At 42.6% G+C, this 26,570-nt stretch overlaps 1 protein-coding gene across 19 annotated transcripts in view; it reads right to left on the bottom strand.

Moving 5' to 3' along the window:
• Positions 1-26,570, bottom strand: part of IFT43 (intraflagellar transport 43) — a 114,625-nt gene that overhangs the window by 55,612 nt on the left and 32,443 nt on the right. For all 19 annotated transcript variants that reach the window (XM_069597153.1, XM_069597156.1, XM_069597161.1 and 16 more), the window contains one exon: positions 6,707-6,771. In XM_069597153.1, coding sequence (XP_069453254.1) covers positions 6,707-6,771 — 65 coding nt within the window. The remainder of the gene's footprint in view (positions 1-6,706; positions 6,772-26,570) is intronic.

The raw sequence follows: 26,570 nt of genomic DNA, 5'->3' as shown, positions 1-26,570 counted from the left end.
TGACTATGCCAAAGCCTTTGACTGTGTGGATCACAATAAACTGTGGAAAATTCTTCAAGAGATGGGAATACCAGACCACCTAACCTGCCTCTTGAGAAATCTGTATGCAGGTCAGGATGTAACAGTTAAAACTGGACATGGAACAACAGATTGGTTCCAAATAGGAAAAGGAGTACGTCAAGGCTGTATATTGTCACCCTGCTTATTTAACTTATATGCAGAGTACATCATGAGAAACGCTGGACTGGAAGAAACACAAGCTGGAATCAAGATTACCGGGAGAAATATCAATAACGTCAGATATGCAGATGATACCACCCTTATGGCAGAAAGTGAAAAGGAGCTAAAAAGCTTCTTGATGAAAGTGAAAGAGGAGAGTGAAAAAGTTGGCTTAAAGCTCAACATTCAGAAAACTAAGACCATGGCATCTGGTCCCATCACTTCATGGGAAATAGATGGGGAAACAGTAGAAACAGTGTCAGACTTTATTTTTTGGGACTCCAAGATCACTGCAGATGGTGACTGCAGCCATGAAATTAAAAGATGCTTACTCCTTGGAAGAAAAGTTATGACCAACCTAGACAGTATATTCAAAAGCAGAGACATTACTTTGCCGACTAAAGTCCGTCTAGTCAAGGCTATGGTTTTCCCTGTGATCATGTATGGATGTGAGAGTTGGACTGTGAAGAAGGCTGAGTGCTGAAGAATTGATGCTGTTGAATTGTGGTATTGGAGAAGACTCTTGAGAGTCCCTTGGACTGCAAGGAGATCCAACCAGTCCATTCTGAAGGAGATCAACCCTGGGATTTCTTTGGAAGGAATGATGCTAAAGCTGAAGCTCCAGTACTTTGGCCACCTCATGTGAAGAACTGACTCATTGGAAAAGACTCTGATGCTGGGAGGGATTAGGGGCAGGAGGAGAAGGGGACGACAGAGGATGAGATGGCTGGATGGCATCACTGACTCGATGGACATGAGTCTGAGTGACCTCTGGGAGTTGGTGATGGACAGGGGAGGCCTGGCGTGCTGTGATTCATGGGGTCGCAAAGAGTCGGACACGACTGAGCAACTGAACTGAACTGAACTGAACTGAATTTGGATACATTAGGACTGAGATGCACATTCAAGTAGAAAGGAGGTGTGGATGGCTAGATGCTCAGTGGAAGGATTGGGCTAGAGACACAAACTCTGCACAAGGGTCATCAGTGTGCAGGTGATGGGAGAACACCCAGGACTGAATGGAGATTATGCCAAGAGTGAGCGCTGACAGAGAAGAGGAGGCTGGTGGATAAGCCCTGGGCACACTGCCATTGAGTGGTCAGGACTGGGTCATAGACCAAGGAAGCTGAACAAGGAAATCCTTTGAAAAGTAACACAGGAAATGGAAAAGTGCCTCCCTCCCAGGAGAAACTGATCTGATCTGGAAAAATCTTTAATATATTCATTGAGGACTTAACATGAGATTCCCTTTTTTTTTTTCTCCTCTAAGAAGCAGATATAGGATTTGTCTCATTTCCATATTTCAAAATAAATTCCAGATAATACGAACACAAGAATCCCCTAATAACTTAGTAGCTTCTCGCTAGAACTTCTCACTCTTCTTTTTGAACTTGGTTAACATGAAAAATGGAGAAGGCAATGGCACCCCACTCCAGTACTCTCGCCTGGCGAATCCCATAGACAGAGGAGCCTGGTAGGCTGCAGTCCATGGGGTTGCTAGGAGTTGGACATGACTAAGTGACTTCACTTTCACTTTACACTTTCATGCATTGGAGAAGGAAATGGCAACCCACTCCAGTGTTCTTGTCTGGAGAATCCCAGGGACAGGGGAGCCTGGTGGGCTGCTGTCTATGGGGTCGCACAGAGTCGGACACGACTGAAGCAACTTAGCGTAGCAGCAACATGAAAAAGGAGTGTTATGTTCGGCAAGGAGCAGTGTGGTACTTAATGATATATGAGTAGAAAGACCACTGGAACAGAATCATGAGTCCAGAAGTAAACCCAGGCACATGAACAGAAGTAGGCTATAGAGAAGGTGGGAAAGGATGAATTTTCAAATAAATGATGCTGGGACAAAAGTCATTTAGAAAAAAGAAATAAAACTGGATCCATACCTCATATTATACACCAGAATTAATTTCACATGGATGAGAGATCTAATTTTTAAAATGTAGATCTACATACCAATGTTCTTTTATGTCAGTCTCCCAATGCAATTGAAAAAGAAAATGGGACTTTATCAAACTTACAAGCTTTTGCACAGTAAAGGAAACTATAACCAAAATGAAAAGACAACCCACAAATGGAAGAAAATATTTGCAAACAATGTGACTGACATGAGCTTAATTTCCAAAATACACCAACAGCTCATATAACTCAACAACAAAAAACCAAACAACCCAATCAAAAAAGTGGGCAGAAGACCTAAACAGACATTTCTCCAAAGAAGACAAACAGATGGCCAGTAGGCACATGAAAAGATGTTCAACATCACTAATTATTAGAGAAATGCAAATCAAAACTACAAGGAGGTACCACCTTATGCCAGACGGTGAGAACGGCCATCATTAAAAAGTCTACAAACAATAAGTGCTGGAAAGGGTGTGGCGAATAGGGAACTCTTTGACACTGTTGATGGGAATGAAGAATACAGTATGGAGGCTCCTCAGAAAACCAAAAACAGAATTACCATGTGATCTGGCAATCCTGCTCCTGGGCATATTCACAGACAAAGCTGTAGTTCAGAAAGATACACAGCAGTGCTCTTCACAATAGCCAAGACAGGGAAACAACCTCTGTCCATCAGCAGAGGACTGGATAAAGAAGCCGCGGCACTTACATACGATGGAAAATTACTCAGCCACAGAAGGAATGAAATAATGCTATTTGTAGCAACATGGCTGTAACTGGAGATGATCATACGAAGTGAAGTTAGAAAAAGAAAGACGAATATCATATGGTATCACTTACATGCAGAATCTAAAATACGACTCAAATGAACCCATCTATGAAATGGAAAGAGAATCAGGGACATAAAAACTAAAATGGCAGTTGCCAAAGGGGCGGGGGGCGGGAGATTGGGATTATCAGACTGGTATACACAATGGATAAACAACAAGGTCCTACTGTACAGCACAGGGAACTATATTCAATATCCTGGGATAAATTATAGTGGAAAAGAATATGAAAAAGAAGTGTATATACATGTAAAACTGAGTCACTTTGCTGTACAGCAGTAATTAACACGACATTGTAAATCAACTATACTTCAATTAAAAATAAATAAATAAAATGTAGGTTTATAACGTGGTCATGTTCCAAGAAAGCGTGATCTATAAAAACAGGTGGGTGTGCACTTATGGTCAACTGAGCTTTGGCGAGGGATGCACGAATATACAATGGAGAAAAGCTGATTTCTTCAACAAGGGGCGATGGGAAAACTCGATAGCTACATGTGAAAGAATGAAATTACAACATTCTCTAATACCATATACAAAAATAAAGTCAAAATGAATTAAAGACAGGAATGTAAGACCGGATACTATAAAACTCACTGAGGAAAACATAGGCAGAACACCCTGACACAAAATTGCAGCAATGCTTTTTTTTTGGATTTCCTAAAGCAAAGGAAATAAAAGCAAAAATAAACAAAATGGGACCTAATTAAACTTAAAAGTTCTTGCACAGAAAAGGAGACCATAAACAAAATGAAAAGACAACATACTGAATGGGAGGAAATATTTGCAAATGACAGGACCAATAAGCAGTTAATATACAACACATATAAACAGCTCATATAACTCAACATTAAAAAAAAAACAAACCATCAAACAACTCAACTAAAAAATGGGTGGAAGAACTAAACAGATACTTTTTTCAAAGAGGAAATGCAGATGGCCAACAGGCACATCAAAAGATGCTAGATATCACTAACCATCAGGGAAATGCAAATCAAAACCACAGTGAGATACCACCTCATACCTGTCAGAACAGCTATCATTATCAAAAAAAAAAAAAAAGGAACACAAACAATAAATGTTAGTAAGGATGTGGAGAAAAGGAAACCCTATACACTGTTGGTGGGAAGATACATTGGTGCAGGCACTGTGGGAAACTGTGAAGGTTTCTAAAAAAAAACAAAAAAAATGGAACTACTATATGACCCAGCAACTACACTCCTGGGTATATACACAAAAAACAAAAACACCAGTTTGAAAAGATACATGCACCCCAATGTTCAAAGCAGCACTATTTACAATTGCCAAAATATGGAAGCAACCTAAATGTCCATCAACAAAGTGAATGGATTAAGAAGAAATGGTGCACACACACACACACACACACACACACAGACACAGAATGGAATACTATTCAGTCACAAAAATAACACAATTTTGTCATTTGTAGTGACACAGATGGCCTTGTAGGGCATTATGCTAAGTGAAGTAAGTCAGGCAGAGGAAGACAAATACTGTAGATTTCACTTACATGTGAAAAAAAAAATACAACAAACTAGTGAACATAACAAAAAAGAAGCAGACTCACAGAGAACAAGCTAGTGGTTACCAGTGGGGATGGTGGTGAGGAAGGGCAACATAGGGTAGGGGAGTGGGAGGTAAAACTGTTGGGTGTAAGACAGGTTCAAGGATGTTTACACAACACAGGGGCATATAGTCACTATTCTATAATAATTATAATGGAAAGAAACCTTTAAAATTGCATAAAAAGCAGAGGACTGGCCTGTGGGCCACAGTTTGCTAAGTCTTAGTATATATAGACAAATAAGGATACATTAAAAATTTTGTATATACACTTATTTATTTTGCAGAAAGAAGTACATATAGGAAGGGTAAACCAGAAACTAACAAAGAAGTTACCCATAGGAGATGGACAGAAATGAGGTGAAAGGAATAAGGATGCGAGTAGGATATCTCTGAGTATATTTTTCTATACCATTTTGAGACAATAAAAAGTATACAGTACCATTTGTTCTTGCCAAAAACCTTTAATTTGAATCTAATCATGAGGAATCAATCAGCAAAATCCAGAGTGTGAGACATTCTACAACTGACCTGGATTCCTCAAAAAAGTCAATACACTGGGTGAAGGTATGGTAGCGGGGAAGGGGAGCTGGAAATATCTTAGAGAGTAAAAGATCCTGAAAAGAGATACAACTATCAACACAATATATGAACTCTGATTGGATCCTGGAACTACAAAAGACATTTTGGAGACAACCGGGGAAATTCAGACTATATTTTAAATATTATTAAATCATGAAATTTCTTAAGATGTGACAATTATATGGTGATTATTTGGAGAATGTCAATCTTTAGAGATTCATGCTAGAGTGTTCAGAGATTAAATATCATGATGATTGTATCTTGTCTTCAAATGCTTCAGGAGAGAAGAAAGCATATGTGTGGTGTGTATCTATGTTTAGAGGTGGGGAGAGGAACAGAGGAGGAAGAGGGGAACACTGGAAAAAAATATTTTTGATAATGCTATTTTCAAGGCAACAATTGCTGAAAGAAATTCAGAACAAAAGTAATACCTATTCTTTGAGAAAAGGAAATTCCTCTCCAGAGTTTATCTTTAGTTAAACTATATTGTTGGCCAAGTACAGCAAATATATATACATATATATGTGTATTGGTTTACCACTCATCTAAGACTTAGTATAAGGAAACTGAAGACCAAATGATTTGTAATCCAGCAGTAACTAACAGGCAATTCCAATCTGTTTAGAAAAGTAACTTAAAGAAGAGCACCGAATGTCAAAATATGGATGAACTTTTAAAACATTATGCCAAGTGAAAGAAGCCCCTCATAAAAGACCACATAATACAGTAAGTCCCCAACATAAGAACCTTCAAGTTGCAGACTTTCAAAGATGCCAACATGTGTGCCAGTCCCTGTATGCCAGCTACTGAACTGTACTACTGTACTTTTCAAGGTACTATATTATAAGATTAAAAATGTTTTATTTTTTGTTTTTTCATGTATGCATTATTTGTGTAAAAAGTGTTATAAACCTGTTACAGTACAGTACTATACAGCTGACTGTGTTGGGTGCGTACCTAGGCTAACTCTGCTGTACTTCTGAAAAGCTCTCAGAATGGAACTCGCCCATATGCAGTGGACTTATGCTATATAATTCCATTTACACGAAATGTCCAAAAACAGCAAATCAGAGAGTCAGAAAACAGATTGGTAGTTGTCTAGGGCAGGGGAGCTTGGGGGGAAAAGGGCAGTGATTGCTAATGGGTATGGGGTGAGCAGGGGTGATAATAAATATGGTCTAAAGTGACTGCGGTGGTGATAGTACAACTCTGAGTAAACTAGGGAAAGTGAAGCCGCTCAGTCGTGTCCCATTCTTTGGGACCCCATGGACTGTAGCCTACTGGGCTCCTCCGTCTATGGGATTTTCCTGGCAAAGGTACTGGAGTGGGTTGCCATTTCCTTCTCCAGAGGATCTTCCTGACACAGGGATCGAACCCAGGTCTACCTGCATTGCAGGCAGACGCTTTATCCTCTGAGCCACTAGGGAAGCTAGTGAGTATACTAAGAATGACTCAACTGTACGTTTCCAATGGGTGAACTGTCAGGTATAGGAATTACATCTCAACAAAGATGTTATAAGAAAACAGAAAAACAACACAGAAACACAGCCCACCCCGTCCCACCCTGTGATGCTGGCACTCACTTGGAAACCTTCACGGAGTCCTCTGCCCAGCGTCCTTGCCGGCGGGGTGGCTTGGGAGGGGGAACCTGCAAAGGACAGAAGCCAACAAAACAGTCACTCAGCATCACCGTTTCAGCAAACTGGGGCCAAGGTTAAGGTCACCTAAACCGACCTTCAACCTACCAAAAGCTTCTGAGTTTAAGTACAATACTATGAAACCTGGGTGTTTTCATACCTTTCATACCAGGAAGGCGGTCTGGCACTGTCAACTGAAAGCCCTAGAAATGCTCACACTTTCTGAGCCAACAATTCTAACCCCAGGAATTTATCCCAAGGAAATAATCAGAGAGAAATGTAATGTTATTTTTTTTAATATAGTGAATAACTAGAAACAATCAAGCAGGTTAGTCGCTCAGTCATGTCTGACTCTTTGCGACCCCATGGACTGTAGCCCACCAGGTTCCTCTGTCCACGGGATTCTCCAGGCAAGAATATTGGAGTGGGTTGCTATTTCCTTCTCCAAGGGATCTTTTCCACCCAGGGATTGAACTCAGGTCTCTTGCACTATGGGCAGATTCTTTACTGTCTGAGCCACCAGGGAAGCCCTCAGAAACAATCAAAATGGACATCAATAAGGAATTAAGTAAATCGTGAAATACACATGTGAGAAGTCTATACAATAATGAGAAACGTAAAAAAGAATAATGATATGAGTTAATGATATAAATGTTATATAATGTTACATTATGATATAAATGTTAACTTTTTGAAACACATTGTAAAACAGTAGGTACATGCTTCTGATTTTGGGAAAGAAAATCACATACATAATATCATACATGATTGAGAGGGAATCCAGTGATAGAATCAAGGCAATTTTTCTTTTTTCTTATGTGTACATTTTCTAATTCTTTTTTTTTTTAACCAGTCAACTTATACCACTTTTATAAACATAAAAGTAATAAAATAAAAGTATAAGAGACAGGCTTGCTTCAAAGATACAAACTCAATTGGTGGGTTAAAAATCTACTTATGTGGGCAGGAAGCATTCACTTGCAATAGATACATCCAGAAACCCAAGTCCAGGAATTCTTGTCTAACTATTTCAACGAAAAATACCAAAGTGGGAATTGACCAATCTACTGAAATACTCACATTGGACAAAAGAGCAAAAGCCTTTCCTATTTGGAATGACCCAGGACTCATCTAGGACCGCTGAGTTACCAATTTTCTTTTTCCAAGAACCTTACATAATCATAACTGCTGTTTTGAGTCTGGGGAGATTCTTAGATGAGTGGACTAAAATGGTGGTTGACAAACTTTTTCTAAAAGGGCTAGGTGGGAAATATTTTTGATTTTGTGGGTTGCAAAGGCTCTGTTACAACTACTCAACTCTGATACTGCAGGGCAATAAGCAGCCACAGACAAGAATTAAACACCTGGGTGTAATGTGTTCCAATAAAACTTTATAAAAACAAGCATGCATGTTTTTATAAAGTTAAAACAAGCTCAGTCACTCAGCTGTGTCCAGCCCTTTGAGACTCCAGGGACTGTAGCCTGCTAGGCTCCTCTGTCCATGGGATTTTCCCAGCAAGAACACTGGAGTGGATTGCCATTTCCTTCTCCAGAAACAAGAAGTGGGCCAAATTTTGCGGGAAGTATGTAGTCTGCAGTCTCTGGTGCTAAAATCACTGCAATATCCTTTCAATTTGTTGCTTAAAACCCAACTTGCAGCTTGAAATTTTTATTTATTTATTTAATTGGAGGCTAATTACCATACAATATTGTGGTTTTTGTATACTTCGACATGAATCAGCCACCGGTGTACATGTATCCTCCCTCATCCTGAACCCCCCTCCCACCTCCCTCCCCACCCCACCACCCTGGGCTGTCCCAGAGCACCAGCTTTGAGTGCCCTGCTTTGTGTATTGAACTTGCACTGGTCATCTAATTTACTTATGGTAAAATACATGTTTCAATGCTATTCTCTCATATCATCCCACCCTCGCCTTCTCCCACATGGTCCAGAAGTCTATTCTTTACATCTGTGTCTCTTGCAGTCTTGCATATAGGGTCGTCATTACCGTCTTTCTAAATTCCATATAATATATATATGTGTTAGTATACATGGGAAATAGATGGGGAAACAGTGGAAACAGTATCAGACTTTATTTTTTTGGGCTCCAAAATCACTGCAGATGGTGACTGCAGCCATGAAATTAAAAGACGCTTACTCCTTGGAAGAAAAGTTATGACCAACCTAGATAGCATATTCAAAAGCAGAGACATTACTTTGCTGACTAAGGTCCGTCTAGTCAAGTCTATGGTTTTCCCAGTGGTCATGTATGGATGTGAGAGTTGGACTGTGAAGAAGGCTGAGCGCCGAAGAATTGATGCTTTTGAACTGTGGTGTTGGAGAAGGCTCTTGAGAGTCCCTTGGACTGCAAGGAGATCCAACCAGTCCATTCTGAAGGCGATCAGCCCTGGGATTTCTTTGGAAGGAATGATGCTAAAGCTGAAACTTCAGTACTTTGGCCACCTCATGCAAAGAACTGACTCATTGGAAAAGACTCTGATGCTGGGAGGGATTGGGGGCAGGAGGAGAAGGGGACGACAGAGGATGAGACGGCTGGATGGTATCACTGACTTGATGGACGTGAGTCTGAGTGATCTCCGGGAGTTGGTGATGGACACGGAGGCCTGGCATGCTGCGATTCATGGGGTTGTAAAGAGTCGGACACGACTGAGCGACTGAACTGAACTGAACTGATACTGTACTGGTGTTTCTTTCTGACTTCCTTCACTCTGTATAATAGGCCCAAGTTTTGTCCACCTCATTAGAACAGACTCAAATGCGTTCTTTTTTATAGCTGAGTAATATTCCATTGTGTATATATGCCACAGCTTTCTTATCCATTCGTCTGCCGATGGACATCTAGGTTGCTTTCATGTTCTAGCTATTGTAAACGGTGCTGCAATGAACATTGGGGCACACGTGTCTCTTTCAATTCTGCTTTCCTTGGTATGTATGCCCAGCAGTGGGATTGCTGGGTCGTATGGCAGTTCTGTTTCCAGTTTTTTAAGGAATCTCCATACTGTTCTCCATAGTGGATGTACTAGTGTGCATTTCCACCACCAGTGTAAGAGGGTTCCCTTTTCTCCACACCCTCTCCAGCATTTATTGTTTGTAGACTTTTTGACAGCAGCCATTCTAACTAGCACGAGATGGTACCTCACTGTGATTTTGATTTGCATTTCTCTGATAATGAGTGATGTTGAGCATCTTTTCATGTGTTTGTTAGCCATCTGTATGTCTTTGGAGAAATGTCTGTTTAGTTCTTTGGCCCATTTTTTGATTGGATCATTTGTTTTCCTGGTATTGAGCTGCATGAGCTGCTTGCATATTTTTAGAGATTAATTCTTTGTCAGTTTCATTTGCTATCATTATCTCCCATTCTGATGGCTGCCTTTTCACCTTGCTTAGAGTTTCCTTCATTGTGCAAAAGCTTTTAAGTTTAATTAGGTCCCATTTGTTTATTTTATTTCCTTACTCTGGGAGGTGGGTCACAGAGGATCTTGCTGTGATTTATGTCAGAGAGTGTTCTGCCTATATTTTCCTCTAAGAGTTTTATAGTTTCTGGTCTTACATTTAGATCTTTAATCCACTTTGAGTTTCTTTTTGTGTATGGTGTTAGAAAGTGTTCTAGTTTCATTCTTTTACAGGTGGTTGGCCAGTTTTCCCAGCACTACTTGTTAAAGAGATGGTCTTTTCTCCATTGTATATTTTTGCCTCCTTTGTCAAAGATAAGGTGTCCATAGGTGCGTGGATTTATCTCTGGGCTTTCTATTTTGTTCCATTGATATGTATTTCTATCTTTGTGCTGTATACTATCTTGAAGACTGTAGCTTTGTAGTATAGTTCAAAGTCAGGCAGGTTGATTCCTCCAGTTCCATTCTGTTTTTTCAAGATTGCTTTGGATAGTCAAGGTTTTATGTGTTTCCATACAAACTGTGAAATTATTTGTTCTAGTTCTGTAAAAAATACCACTGGTAGCTTGATAGGGATTGCATTGAATCTATAGATTGCTTTGGGTAGTATACTCATTTTCATTATATTGATTCTTCCAATCCACGAACATGGTATATTTCTCCATCTAATTGTGTCACCTTTGATTTCTTTCATCAGTGTTTTATAATTTTTTATATACAGGCCTTTTGTTTCTTTAGGCAAATTTATTCCCAAGTATTTTATTCTTTTCATTGAAGGAGACTATAGCAAAAATCAACAAAACTAAAAGCTGGTTCTTTGAGAAAATAAATAAAATAGACAAACCATTAGCCAGACTCATTTAGAAAAAAAGGGAGAAGAATCAAATCAATAAAATTAGAAATGAAAATGGAGAAATCACAACAGACATCACAGAAATACAAACGATCATAAGAGACTACTATGAGCAACTATATGCCAATAAAATGGAAAAATTGGAAGAAATGGACAAATTCTTAGAATAGGATAACCTTCCAAAAATGAACCAGGAAGAAATAGAAAATCTTAACAGACCCATCACAAGCATGGATATTGAAGCTGTAATCAAAAATCTTCCAACAAACAAAGGCCCAGGACCAGAGGGCTTCACAGCTGAATTCTACCAAAAAGTTAGGGAAGACCTAACACTTATCCTACTCAAACTCTTCCAGAAAACTGCAGAGGAAGGTAAACTCCCAGAGGCCACCATCACCCTAATCCCAAAACCAGACAAAGATGCCACAAAAAATGAAAACTACAGGCCAATATCACTGATGAACATAGATGCAGAAATCCTCAACAAAATTCTAGCAAACGGAATCTGCAACATATTAAAAACAGCATACATCATGACCAAGTGGGCTTTATCCCAGGGATGCAAGGATTTTTCAATATGTGCAAGTCAATCAATCTGATACACCATTATTAACAAATTGAAAGATAAAATCCATATGATTATCTCAATAGATACAGTGAAAGCTTATGACAAAATTCAACACCCATTTATGATAAAAACTCTCCAGAAAGCAGGCATAGAAGGAACATACCTCAACATAATAAAAGCCATATACAACAAACCCACAGCAAACATTATTCTCAATGGCAAAAAATTGAAAGCATTTCCTCTAAAATCAGGAACAAGACAAGGGTGCCCACTCTCATCACTACTATTCAACATAGTTTTGGAAGTCCTAGCCACAGCAATCAGAGAAGAAAAAGAAATAAAAGGAAACCAGATTGGAAAAGAAGAAGGAAGTAAAACTATTTGCAGATGACATGATCCTCTACATAGAAAACCCCAAAAACACCACCAGAAAATTACTAGGGGGCCAGGAGAAATATCAATAACCTCAGATATGCAGATGACACCATCCTTATGGCAGAAAGTGAAGAGGAACTAAAAAGCCTCTTGATGAAAGTGAAAGAGGAGAGTGAAAAAGTTGGCTTAAAGCTCAACATTCAGAAAACGAAGATCATGGCATCTGGTCCCATCATTTCATGGGAAATAGATGAGGAAACAGTGGAAACAGTGTCAGATTTTATTTTGGGGGGCTCCAAAATCACTGCAGATGGTGACTGCAGCCATGAAATTAAAAGACGCTTACTCCTTGGAAGAAAAGTTATGACCAACCTAGATAGCATATTCAAAAGCACAGACATTGCTTTGCCAACAAAGGTCTGTCTAGTCAAGGCTATGTTTTTCCAGTGGTCATGTATGGATGTGAGAGTTGGACTGTGAAGAAAGCTGAGCACCGAAGAATTTATGCTTTTGAACTGTGGTGTTGGAGAAGGCTCTTGAGAGTCCCTTGGACTGCAAGGAGATCCAACCAGTCCATTCTGAAGGCGATCAGCCCTGGGATTTCTTTGGAAGGAATGATGCTAAAGCTGAAACTCCAGTACTTTGGTCACCTCATGCAAAGAGTTGACTCATTGGAAAAGACTCTGATGCTGGGAGGGATTGGGGGCAGGAGGAGAAGGGGACGACAGAGGATGAGATGGCTGGATGGCATCACTGACTTGATGGACATGAGTCTGAGTGACCTCTGGGAGTTGGTGATGGACACGGAGGCCTGGTGTGCTGTGATTCATGGGGTCGCAAAGAGTTGGACATGATTGAGCGACTGAACTGAACTGAATCAATGACTACAGTTAAGTTGCAGGATAGAAAATTCATATACAGAAGTCCCTTGCATTCCTATATATTAACAATGAGAAAACAGAAAGAGAAATTAAGGAAACAATCCCATTCACCATTGCAACTAACTTGTAGCTTTTTAAGAAAAAATTCCTTTAACGTGCCGAAATACACTTAACTTCTGATGTTTTTATTTTACACCAAGATGCCCTCCCTTTCCTGGTTCTCCAGTAACCTGCCAAGGATGAGCCCCATCCTTGGAGCTCATGTGGGGAGAGGAAGAACCTGCTGGAAAGGCCTGATGGAGGAGAAGCCGAGAGTTGGAAAGCCTACATCCGAAAAGACTTATCTCCCGAGAACCCTAGGCAATACTTTAGAGAAGACAAACTTGGGTAATGGCGCTTTATACGCTCAGAAATGACAAAAATGTAGGAGTAGAAAGTGAACTGGTGCTTAGTTCTCAGCAGGGAACCCACAGAAGATGAAGGAAGAGATTCCACCATTAATTCCCAGTCCACACATCCTTTCTTGGTGTCTCTGCCACCCACACTCACCTGTCCCCAGACTGGATGGAGAAGCCTTTCATCCCAAGACCCATCTTTCCTAAGACACAGCTGAGTGAACTAGGGGTGCACTAGTCAGACCCAGTCAGAAACAATTGAGTTCTTGGTCCCAGAAATCTGGAACTGAAGCTCAGAGGTTAGGCTGCTCGGACAGCACCAAGTGTTGGAACTCTAAGGACCAGCTGGAATCAGAATAAAGCCAAGTGGACACAAGCCAAAGTTGTGTATAAGCAGAGATCAGGAACCTTGTCTTGGTCAGCTCTTACTGTGCTTGCAAAGGTGAAAGAGATCAGAACTGAACCATATCAGGTGCCTCCAGGAGGTTTTAGATCAATCTGGCTCACAGCTTTCTTCCCTATGATTTTGCAGATAACATCCCACTTTCCTTTACCCAAGGGTAGGACCATCTTGTGACAAGGAGCATTAATGAATTTGGAGGTCACAAACTAGGAACCACAAGTTTGGTTTGGCCATACAGTGGCTTTTGTCTGTTTCTAAATTTAAATTACCATTTTAAAAACTGCAAGATTTCCACACAAAGCAGCACTTTCTGGCTTCTCTCGGAAAACTGGAAGCTCTAGTGGTTCTGGGGCTGAGCAGCAGCCGCCTTCAGGTGACTGGACATGTGCGTTCCAGTTTGCCACAGTCCCCACCCGGCCTGCCTGGCCCCTTCCTGCTCCGTCAAGTGCCAGTGGACATCTATTACGATGGGCTTGTGCTGCTGTTTCTCTTCCGGTACAGAATTCCCTCCGGTTCCTATGACAACAGGCAGTGGGTAAATGAAAGCTGTGTCGGGTGTTTGACAAAAACGGAAACGAACATATACTTCTTGGTTGGAATTGGGATCTCTTCTTTACCGTATCAGTGCGCAGACCGCTGGTGTGCCTGTGCCTAACCCCTAGGCCTGCTTCGCTTCCCCAAGCGCCCTGCCTGCCCCTGGGGCACCCGGGTGTTGGAAGGACAGGAGGAACCTATGTGAAATCCATGGTGCCCACAGGATCAAGAGGCCCAGGCCTACCTGGAGCTTTTCCACCTTGAGCCTGAAAGAGGAAGAGAAAGGATCCTGTTGCCTCGGCAAGGTTCCTCAACCCGTGTGTCACGGCCCCGCCTTGTTTTCTGCCATGGGGTGTGGGTGACCAGGGGGCAGGAGACGCAGAGACCAAACTGGGGAAGGATTGTGAGAGACCAGGCAGCAGGGAAAAGGGGTATAAGTGATATCAAATGAGGTCAAGATGCACTCCTTTGAGAAACCACTAACCTGTTGAGGGATTAAATGAGTGACTCCATGGTAAGTGCTCAGAGCAGTGCCTGGCATAGTAAGTGCTGGATCTTCATTGTTAGCAGCAGCAGCAGCATCACTAATGTCAATATAGGAAAGGTTAGACCACGTGTAATAAAATACACCACATCATCTGGAGGAGGTGGGGGCAAGATTCCTCTGAGCCTGGCCTGAGCTGTCATTTTGATGATTAATCCATCATATGGTTCATAAAGTTCCCTAAGATTCCCAGGACTTCTCTGGTGACTCAGCTAGTAAAGAATCTGCCTGGAATGTGGGAGACCTGGGTTCGATCTCTGGGTTAGGAAGATCCCCTGGAGAAGGTAAAGGCTACCCACTGCAGTATTGTAGCCTGGAGAATTCCACAGACTGTATAGTCCTTGGGGTCGCAAAGAGTCGGATACAACTGAGCGACTTTCACTTTCACAAGATTCCCAAACCCAAAATGATCTGCTTTATCCTCTTCAACCACAAACCTCAAAAAGTTACAGCCATTGGGAGGATGAGTGAGAATCTTTTCTGCCCACAGGTCACACAAAGACACGTTTCCTCTCATCTTCCTTCCATTCTGAAACAGTGGCAACTGCTAACACAACAGCTTCCAAACAGAAAGACCACCACCCAAGAGTCACTCCTCCACAGCCAGAAGACCTTAACACCTTGTCCCCAAATCAAAGGGGCTTGTGCACTAATAACTGAAGACTTCAAGAGCTGACATAATGCTGTAAAAACTGCATAGGGTGCTTTTCCTTGAGATCACTAAGAGTTACAAAGACTTTCTCTACACCAAATGGGCAGGGTTTAGCGGCCTTCCCTGCTCCCCACCAGGAGTCCTGGCTACACTTGGGAGAGAGCACTGAAGTGGCTGGGAGATAGGGGTGGGTAGAACTCAGCTCTCTGCAAAGTAGGGCTTGGGTGTTTAGCGGGGGGTTGTCTTTTCTGATGGGGCATCCCTGCTCTCATGATTTAGTACCCTGAGTCCAAGGGTAAGAAAAAACATTGTTTTGTAAATCTTCCTACTATGAGTCTTGTTATGGCCACCCACAAATACCCTATCTGCATGAGACAGATGTAATTAACCTCTACTCAGTCAGTTCAGTCACACAGTCAGTTCAGTGTCTGACTCTTTGCGACCCCGTGGACTGCAGCACGCCAGGCTTCCCCGTCCTTCACTATCTCCTGAAGCTTGCTCAAACTCATGTCCATTGAGTCGGTGATGCCATCCAACCATCTCATCCTCTGTCGTCCCCTATCCTCCTCCCCCCAATCCCTCCCAGCATCAGGGTCTTTTCCAATGAGTCAGATCTTCGCATCAGGTAGTCAAAGTACCAGAGCTTCAGCTTCAGCATCAGTCCTTCCAGTGAATATTCAGGGTTGGTTTCCCTGAATTTAAGATTGACTGGTTTGATCTCCTTGCTGTTCAAGAGACTCTCAAGAGTCTTCTCCAGCACCACAGTTCAAAAGCATCAATTCTTCAGTGCTCAGCCTTCTTTATGGTCCAATCCTCACATCCGTACATGATCCAGTGATAAAGGCTCCTTCCCAGAATACAACTTTCCTCCTCTATAGAGAGCTGAGCACTGCTCTACACACACCAGATGAATTAGAGAAAGCAGAAGACGTCATCTCTGTTCTCAAATGAGACCCCAGTCCAGTGAGGCCAGGAAGACACAGAACTCAGAGTGTATCAGGTCTTTGAGAAATCTACGTGGTGGACATCCGGTTCAATCTGAAACTACAAAAGCCACACTGAAGAGGGGATGTGGGCATCAGGGATGGAGGAACTGGGGGGTCCTTCCAGGGAGAGGCTTCATCCAGGGTCCAAAGGTGAAGCTGAAGAGGAAGCCCTCAGCTGTGGGGCGGTTCCACTGAATTTTGCCATTTTCTCATCACCTGTGCTGGTTTTTACTAGGCCACTCTCTCCTGGGGCATCATTCAGGCAGTGTTCTGACAAGCACGCATAAGCTTGCAAGACAGGACTGAAGGCTACACAGAATCGTAGCAAATGGGCAGTGCTGGGGATAAAGAGACTGACAGAAGCTTTACGGAGTAAGGGGGGCTTACCCTGGACCAGGAAGATAAGCAGAAATGAAAAGGAAAAGCAATCCAGGAGCAACCCGAAAAGGTGCCATGCTACCAGGACAGCACATGACACAGGGGCTGCAGCAGATGCTGCTCCCGACATCATCCTGGTGGGGAGCCGAGGTCCTCAGCAGCCGTTATATACAGTGCTGGCTGGAAGTGCAAGCTGATGCGACTTGATCATAATGGAGTAGCTTAAAATCAGGTGCGAACGATCTGTTTGAAAATGTAAGCGATGACTGGCTTTTCACAGTACAATCTAAACGGTCTGGTGGGTTCTTCTGTGCAGACAGTCTAGCCCCTGAAAGCCTGGCTCCTCTCCCTAAAAGCTATGATGATGTCATGGAGACACCTGTTAGCACTGTTTCAGAAAAGGCCCTGAGCTGTCTCTCCAGGACAATCTGAAACACGGGACACACTCTAAACCGAGATGCTACCCTTGCTTCTTTTATTATCAGCTGCCAGGACTGCTACATTCTCCCAGCCGCGGTGACAGAGAAAATGCTGGGGGCACTCTGGGAGCCAGAATGCTCTCCCCAGCACACGGTCAGAGCCCAGTCCTCACAGGCAGCTCTGAGAAACCGTCACCCTTCATTACAGAGCCCTCCATTCGGACCAGGGGAGGTCTTGCCCACCAGGCGTGGGTAGGACAAGAGGAGACATGAGTGCTTAATTTATTATTTCTCAAATAGTGTCTGAGGTCTTGGTGTCTGAGGCAAAGGCCTAGGCATTTAAAGAAAAAGGAATTGACTCTTGCCCCATCCTTGAAACTAGAAACTCAGTCTAAGACAGTGGTGACCTTTTTCATGGAGCCCACAAACACCGCAATCCTCCTTGACCAAGCACTTGGGGAGACACTACCAACCTGTATGAAGCATGGCTCTGGGAGAAATCTGTTTTCTAGCCCTGTGTTAGGAAAGAGGGGGGGAAAAAAACAAAACCCTGGATAGGTGAGAGAGAGTAGGGCTCAAATAGATATTAAAAATGAAGAGAGGACTTAGACCTAGAATTCAAAAGCCCTGGTTTATTCCTCACATTGCTCCGCTTCTGAAATTCAGAGGCACAGCCCCAAGACATCTGTTGGGCAAACGATTTCCAATTTTGGCAGATTTAGTGCCAGGTAACGTTACCCAAACTTGCTTTTTGTTTTTTTTTAAAGAAAGAGTCTTAAAATGTGCAACACCAGTAGGGATAGAAATAGGAGTGGGTGACGGTAGCCCTGAGGCAGTGCATCCCTCGCGTTCTCGCCTAAAAGCTGGAGTCACGTCTCGAGTGTGGGAAAGCAGCACAGCCTGCCGGGGCGGCCGCCTGATGGACGGAGGGGCCAGGACCCCGCATAGCTCCTGGAGAGAAGCAAAAATGTGCTCTCTCCAAAAATAAACAGGGGCAGGAATGACTGCGAGTAAAGAGTTGGAAGCACGTGACCAGTGGTTGCGGTCCTGAAATACCAGCTTTCAACAAAAAGGAGGCAGAGAGCAGGAAATTCAGGAAACGGCCACTTTATATGGTCTCATCCGAATGGGCAAGGATTCAACTAACTGGAATTACCAAGTCACAGGGAGCCTCGAGGGCTAGACTTGTTTCTGATCTTTATATGGTTCCCCCAGATTCTTAAGATGCCGAAATAGAAAAGACACCACAGTGCCAAAAAAGGAGCCTTTCGAGTTTAGAAACTTCTCACACACTCTCCGAAGTCCTGGAGAAACCCCACAGTGTGAAGCAGTCCAAAATCCAAACTGCATCCTATTTCAAAAAAGCCAGTCCAAACGTATGCGTGAATTCCCAACAGAAAAAACATTCAGTTTCAGCAAGGATCCACTGCACACCTCATATCTCCCATCTTACACGTCCCATGTTCAACCCTAGCTAGAAACAAACTTCCTTTCCTTTCTCCAGCAACCTGAGAAAAGATGCAGGAAAGCTTACATGCTTCATAAAAGAGAAAATTAACCCTTATTAACATGTGCATACGCTGCAGAGGCGGTTTGTGTTCTTCAAATCTGTCCACCACGCACAGTTCCATCTCTTTAAAAAAATTTTTTTTGATGTGGACCATTTTAAAAGTCTTTATTGAACTTGTTACAATATGGTTTCTGTTTCATGTTTGGGTTTTTTGGCCACGAGGCATGTAGGACCTTAGCGCCCCGACCAGGGATCAAACCCACACCTCCTGCTCTGGAAGGTGAAGTCTTAACCAGTGGACCACCAGGGAAGTCCTCCACAGTTTCATCTCTGCCAATTTCTCCCTCCAGCCTCACACTGGGTCTGACAACTAACTCACCACAGACCTGAGTTTTCTCCTCGTGGGTTTAAGGTCATGGCAGGTAATGGGCCATCCGAGCTTATAACTGGACCCTTATGAGGAAATGTAGCTCTTTCAAGCTGTAACAGACCTAATAAAATGCCAGATCTATTTTAAGCATGTGACAGAAACCTAACCACCAAGAGATGCTAAAGCCACTACCTGATTGATTGACAGGGAATCGTACATTCTCCTGGTGCCAAAGAATCACCCTGTGTGTGCCAGGTGTGAGGGAGAAAAATGTTCCTGAACAAGAGATATCTACTGGCATCATAACTCAGGGATCAAACTTAGCCTGTGAACGGTGAGGACCAATGTACTGCCACTAGAGACACATGGTGCCACCCAGAAAAAACTTGCCACAGAGCCTTCACTGGGAATGCAATTAAGCCTTCCAGTCTGATTACTTCCAACCTGCTTGCTGCAGGTCAGGTGAGACAGGAGGAAGTTTAGTGATACTAAGGAAGAAAGAACCAGAAAAATCCAGCACGAGGGAAAATAAGGGGCTCCAACTCTTCAGAAAGTCAACACCATTAAAAAGAGGGGATGAAATAGGAGATTATTCAAAACAAAAGAGACTTAAGAGAGAGAGAAACTTAGTGGAGTGGTTCTTGATTGGACCCTAGTTTGAAAACAAATTAGCTGTAATAGATTATTTTGGAGACAAGTGGGGGAAATGAGCATGGTCTGGGTAATAGATGGCACTAGGGAATTGCTAGTATTGTTAGGTGTGGAGTTGTGGATTTCGAGAAAAATGTCCCTATTTCTCAGAGCTAAGCGCTTAAGTATTTAAGTGACATTTTATGATGGTGGCTCTCAAATAGTTCAACAAAAAGTTACATGTAAAATGTGCAAATACATATTTTTAGGTATTTTAAAAATTATCATTTAAGCAAATATGGAAAATGTTGAAAACAGCTGAACCTAGGTGGTGGGTGTATGTTTTCCATGGTACTATCATTTCCACTTTTCTAGATGTTTCAAATTTTAATGAAAAGTAAAAGCTAAAACAGAAAAACTGGATGCATGAAGTTTAGGCTAACAAAAGGGAAAAAAGACAGAGGCGGTGAGGAGAAGTCCAGTATGAGGGTTGTTCATGGGTAAATCTGCTCAAGGAAGACCTGTGCCAAATAGGAACAGAGACCTTCTCCACTTTGGAGTTGGAAACTCCTAACATCAGCGTCCTAAAGGCCAGAAAATAACTCTACAACCAAAAGATCCAGTCAGATCCCTGCCAGGGCTAGATGTGACGGGAGAATGAGTTTATAAATAAAAGTGCCTCCCCATGCCTCCTACCCCCGGCCCTCAGTCTACTGTCTTTTAATTTTGTATACACACATACATGAAATTTGGGTAAGGAAAAAAAAAATGTGGTAGAAAGAACACTAGGCTAGACTGCTTATAGGTTCTGTTTCTGCCTCTGCCACTAACTAGTTTCATGATCCTGGATTTTAATTCATAATAGAGGTGATTCCCCACAGTTCTATAATTCTGTGATTCTTTGAATCTGTGAAATTGTTATTTTTCAATTTGGGGAAAGGGTATCTAGGCAAAAAGATGTAAGTGATTACATGAAATGTTTACCATCAATTTGAACCTGTATTAAGCGGAAGGGGACATAAAACAGAGAACACAAGGTTACAGAGAGAAATGAGACTTCGTAAACACAAAGACTTCATCAGTGGTGAGACAACCAAGGCAATGAGAAACAACACGTTAATCTATAGCTAATAATTATCATTTTATTTGGACAGGAAGGAGATCAAACTAGTCAATCCTAAAGGAAATCAACCCTGAATACTCATTAAATGATGCTGAAGCGGAAGCTCTAACACTTTGGCCACCTGACGCAAAGAGTTAGACTCATTGGAAAAGACCCTGATGCTGGAAAAGACTGAGGGCAGGAGAAGAGGGTGACAGAGGATGAGATGGTTGGATGGCATCACCGACTCAATGGATATGCATTTGAGCAAGCTCAGAAGATAGTGAAGGACAGGGAGGCCTGCATGCTACAGTCCATGGGGTCACAAAGAGTCGGATATGACTGAGCAACAGAACAACAAATAATTATAATGATGGCCAACACCTACTGAGGGTTTACTCTACGCCAAAGCTTTAGTAGGATTACTTTGCAGAATCCCTGTGACCCACTGAACTGTCCATCACCTCATAACAAATTTACTCAAGAGGAAAACTGAGATAACATTAACTCACCTAAAATCATTTGAGTGGTACAAAATGGAGCAAGGGTTCAAATCCAATTTGCTTTCCGACACCAAAGCTTCACACTAAACCAGATGGTATCTGACTTCCTAGATGCTCAGTGCGTGCCAGCTAGCACAGGCTTGAAAGGACACAGCGGCTACAGAGAAGAATCTGTCTGGGCTGCAACAAAGTGCCCAAGTACAAGAGAGACTAGATCAATGACAAGGGTAAGACCTGGTCTAAACTAAAAGGAACATCTCCTTCATATATCTTCTGGGCACAAAGTATAGTTGACCGTTGAACTATACTGGTCTGAATTGTGCAGGTCTACTGATTTGCAGATTTTTTTTTTTTCAATAAATACAGAGCAACACAATCCGTGGTTGCTTGATTCCATGGATGAGGAACCATGGATACGGAGGGCCAACTATGGGATTTGACATCTGTGGATCCGGATATCTATTAGTGGGAGAGGGGTGTCTTGGAACCAAATCTGTACCTACTGATAGTATAAATATGTTCAGTAAGACAGAGAGGCTTGGTCTGACCCTCACCTCTTTAGTGAGGCAAGCTGAGGGAAGAGTTAAGGGTAAAGTCATGATTAAAACCCAAAATAAACTACAACAGCTTGAATTCAGCTTGATTAAGGCTGAATTCAATATAAATCTCTGTACCGAGAAAGTAGCGATCTCTTTACTGCACATCACAGATATCTTGCACATACCAACAGTCCAGTGCCGTGCCATGCTAAGTTGCTTCAGTTGTGTCCGACTCTGCGATCCTATGAACAGTAGTCCGCCAGGCTCCTCAGTCCATGGGATTCTCTAAGCAAGAATACTACAGTGGATTGTCATTCCCTTCTCCAGGGGATCTTCCTGACCCAGGGATTGAACCGGCATATCTTACATCTAACCTGCATTGGCAGGAGGGCTCTTTACCACTAGCACCCCCTGGGAAACCCCTCAACAGAGCAGTAGCTTTGAAGAATGAGTGACTAGGTGGAGGACAGGAGTTTGCCAGAAATAAATAAAGAGGCAAAGCTCTAGTTTGAAAGGGTTAATTTAAGGGGGAGGGGAGGGAGGAGAGAAAAAGGAGGGAAAGGAGGGATGCTCCTGGGCTCAGATTCTAGAATCCTTTCTAGCTACGTAAGCTTTGGGCTAGTCACACCTTCAGTAAGTCTCTTTTTCCTCTGTGCTCTTTTATGGATCCGCTGTGAACATGGGAGACAAACTTGGGCATAAATGCTATATTATTTATTAGAAAAAAATAAAAGCAATGAAATGCAATCTTTGAGGGCTTTCCCGGTGGGTCAGATGCTAAAAATTCTGCCTGCAATGCAGAAGACACGGCTTCAATCCCTACGTTGGGAAGATCCCCTGGAGGAGGAAATGGCAACCCACTCCAGTATTCTTGCCTGGAGAATCCTATGGACACTGGAGCCTGGCGGGCTACAGTCCATAGGGTCACAAAGAGTCAGACACGACTGCACACATGCAGCCTTTGGAGGAAACAAACAAACGAACAAAAGACACCTCATTAATGCCCAGGGTTGAGACAACGGGGAGTCTTGGGGAGGTAAACGCAGTAGCGTCTCTTATTTGAGACTGCCATGCACAAGTTCATGTCAGGGATCCAACTCTTACTTTAGTCCACTTTCTCTGAACAGAGAGAAATGCTTTAAAGTTGCCTGAACAAAGAGGAGGAAGCCACAGTTCCTCTGTGCACTGGGAGATCCGTGCGATGTTCAGACAACCAGTGTCTGGCAATGACTCTCGTGGTGTCATACCTCCCCCAATATTCCCACACGCCCTATCGTAAAAAGGCCCAAATCCCATATCTCAATACAGTCATCAAACTGCCCACTTCAAATGACTCATGCAACAGGGCTGTCAGCCATTTGTTGGAGAGGCTGATCCAAAGAGAACAGATTTCAGCCTGCAAATCGTTCTTGAAATTCATCCTGGATGTTCCTAATTTGGGTGGCATCCTCTTAATCTCAATTATACCCCTTTCGGTCATTTGAAATCAGCTTTTTCAGGTCTGCACCTTCCATAGACTTGTCAAGAAACGCCCTTGTTTCCCCCAGACTTTCTTCCGTTCAGCTAGAATAAACATTCCTTTTAACTTTTATCATAAATCAAGACCTGTATGTCTGTGTCATTCCCTTAACACGTCAGTTTGTTAAAACCCATCCGGCATGTATGTAACCGGAAGGATGCACAGCGTTGTGGGTGGAAGTGCCCAGCCCTCCAGGAAGCGACCCCTCCCAGAACCCATGACTTTGGATAAGCACCATCCAGACTCGCTCCCTCAATGAAACCCAGACTGGGATGACCGGAACAAGTGGAGAGTGCAGGAAACGATAACCTCTCTGCTTTAAGAAACCTCATCTCTCAAGACTCCTCAAGGGAGATGATGGAAAAGAAGTTGAGGGGAGCAAGGAGCAAGTGTTAACCTGTGAGTCATCGGAAGTGGGCAGTTTGAGGATGTGCACTGAGATAGGAGGTTTAGATCTTCTTATGCTAGGGTATGCTGGAATAGTTGGGAATATTCCCCCTACTGTGAGAGGCAGAGAGGAATGCCCATCTGCATCCCCTACTCCGTTCAGTACCTTGAGACCACAGACATCACAGGCCTTGTCTTACAGTTCTTTATCCTACTGTGGTCCCAGAGGTGAGAGGAGAAGATGCTCTGGGTGAGCACAAGGTCATGGCTGGCAAGTTAACCCTGCAACCCTCAGCCCCGCGACATGACAAGTGACTCCAGCAATCCTAAAAAGTTGCTGTAACCTTCTAGGACTGTGTTTCCTAAACTTTTAGATTTCATGGACAGCCAATACTTCAAATAACAAATTTTGTTTGGGAAGTGGGGGCAAGCGGGGGCAGATATGGTTGGTGGTACCTGGTGGCTCAGATGGTAAAGGGCCTGTCTGCAGTGCGAGAGACCCCAGGGTTCAATTCCTGGTTTGGGAAGATCCCCTGGAGAAGGAAATGGTAGCCGACTCCAGTATTCCTGCCTGGAAAATCCCATGGACAGAGGAGCCTGGTAGGCTACAGTCCATGGGGTCACAGAGTCGGACAAGACTGAGAGATGTCACTGAGTTTACAGTTTTTAATTTTGTTGAGAATCTTAAAACACACACACACTATTTCATCTCACTACTGTTTCATTAAAGAAGGGATCTTTTCAAGCTCCCCAAATTAGGAAGGACATAAACCAGAATAAATAATAATCCTTTAAGCTGAATTAAATTCAGTTTATGAAAAACATGCTACATTGTTCTTGGTTTGCTCATTTTAGGAAAAAAGAGTCCTCCTATAGACCAGTGTTAAGGAGTCCTATACTCTCTCTCTTCTTCAGCTTTTCAGGCCAAGCCCGAGGATGACTTCTCAGGCTCTCTTCCCACCCTTTCTCACATAAGAAAGGCTGAAAGCCATCTGTTCGACTGCTCCCAGATGATAGCGGCCTGACGCGAAAGGCACAGCCCACGTTCACTTAGCCCATAAATCTTCCTACTTGGTTTGAGGCTTTACATGAAGAACCCCTGCCCTTGATATAGCATCCTGCCAACCTCTCCAACTTTAGAGGCCTTCCTTTTTTTTTTTTTCTTCCAGTTTTACTGAGATTTAATTGACATATAGCACCGTATAAGTTGAAGGTGTACAGAATAATGATCTGATTTTCATATATCATGGAGTGATTATCACTGCAAGTTTAATGAATATCTGTCATCTTATACAGATACACAATTAAAGAAATAGAAATTTTTTTCTTGAGATGACAGCTCTCAGGATTTACTTGCTTAATAACTTTCATATGTAACATATAGCACTGTTCATTATATTTATCATGTTCTATGTGATAGCTCAGTTGTAAAGAATCCACCTGCAATGCAGGAGACCCCAATTTGATTCCTGGGTCAGGAAGATCCACTGGAGAAGGGATAGGCTACCCACTCCAGTATTCTTGGGCTTCCCTGGTGGCTCAGCTGGTAAAGAATCCGCCTGCAATGCAGGAGACCTGGGTTCGATCCCTGGGTTGGGAAGATTCCCTGGAGAAGGGAAAGGCTATCCACTCCAGTATTCTGGCCTAGAGAATTCCATAGACTGTATAGTTCATGGGGTTGCAAAAGTCGGACATGACTGAGCAACTTTTACTTGCACTTTTCATGTTAAATCCCTAGTACTTATTCATCTTATAACTGGAAGTTTGTACCTTTTGATTGCCTTTTTCCAACTCCCTCTCCCACTCCCACCTCTGGTAATCAAAAATCTGATCTCCATTTCCAAGAGTTTGTTTTTTGAAGTATAAACTGACCTGTGTTAGTTCCTGTTATACAACACAGTGATTCGATATTTGTATACATTTCAAAATGATCAACACAATGAGTCTAGTTATCATCTGCCATCATACAAAGGTCTTATGGTTATTGACTATACTCCTCATGCTGTACATTTCATCTCCACGACTCATGTATTTTGCAGCTGGAAGTCGGTGGCTTTTAATCTCCCTCACCTATTTATTTCCTTGCCTGGCTCTCTCCCTTCAGACAAACATCTCCTGTTCTCTGGATCTATAACTCCAGAGTCCCTTCCAGACTGACTTTTCAGAGTGCTCAGGACAGCACATGCAAGGATGAGAGCTTGCAGGTGATGGAATCCCAGGTCTCTGGGCCTCTTTTCTACCCGTTTCTGATCATCACTACCAATTCACCACTGATATCAGAACACTTCCTGTCCCAGTAGCTAACATACCTGAATGCCCATGTCAGTTATCTCAAGAGAAAACAGACACAATCTGTTTCTGCAACAACCACTCTCATTCTTTTCTTGCCAACAGTACCACTCAAAAACAACCACAGTGTTTTCTGAAGCAATCTCAAAGCAATTTGCAGCTTCTGGATCCAATAATGCAGGAGCAGTTTGTGTTCAACTAACCTTCACATAGATATCAAATATAAACTCTGGACAAAATATATGAAACAACTATTTGAAGGTACTGGAGGGCAAACAAAAGCCATAAGGGAAACTGAAAGGGATCTGACCCTTGAAAGATAAGAACTGCACTGGGTAAAAAAAAAATCTGTGTTTAAATGGACTTTCCCTTTGAAAGTGCACTCTCCAGCCTGGGCAGGGACTGAGCACCTAGAATTCAAGCAGACAGCTGTAGTTTTATTGGTTTGAGGACAAATTTGGGGCTGCCAGACCAGGAGAAATTCTGGGAAGGAGGAAGCCCCAGATCTGCATATGAACTCCCCTAAAATCCTTTAGTCAATACCTGAACTACATATCCA

Source organism: Ovis canadensis, chromosome 7 (genome assembly GCF_042477335.2).
Source record: "Ovis canadensis isolate MfBH-ARS-UI-01 breed Bighorn chromosome 7, ARS-UI_OviCan_v2, whole genome shotgun sequence".
Classification (NCBI taxonomy): domain Eukaryota; kingdom Metazoa; phylum Chordata; class Mammalia; order Artiodactyla; family Bovidae; genus Ovis; species Ovis canadensis.
This window is presented reverse-complemented; position numbering and strand designations above follow the sequence as displayed.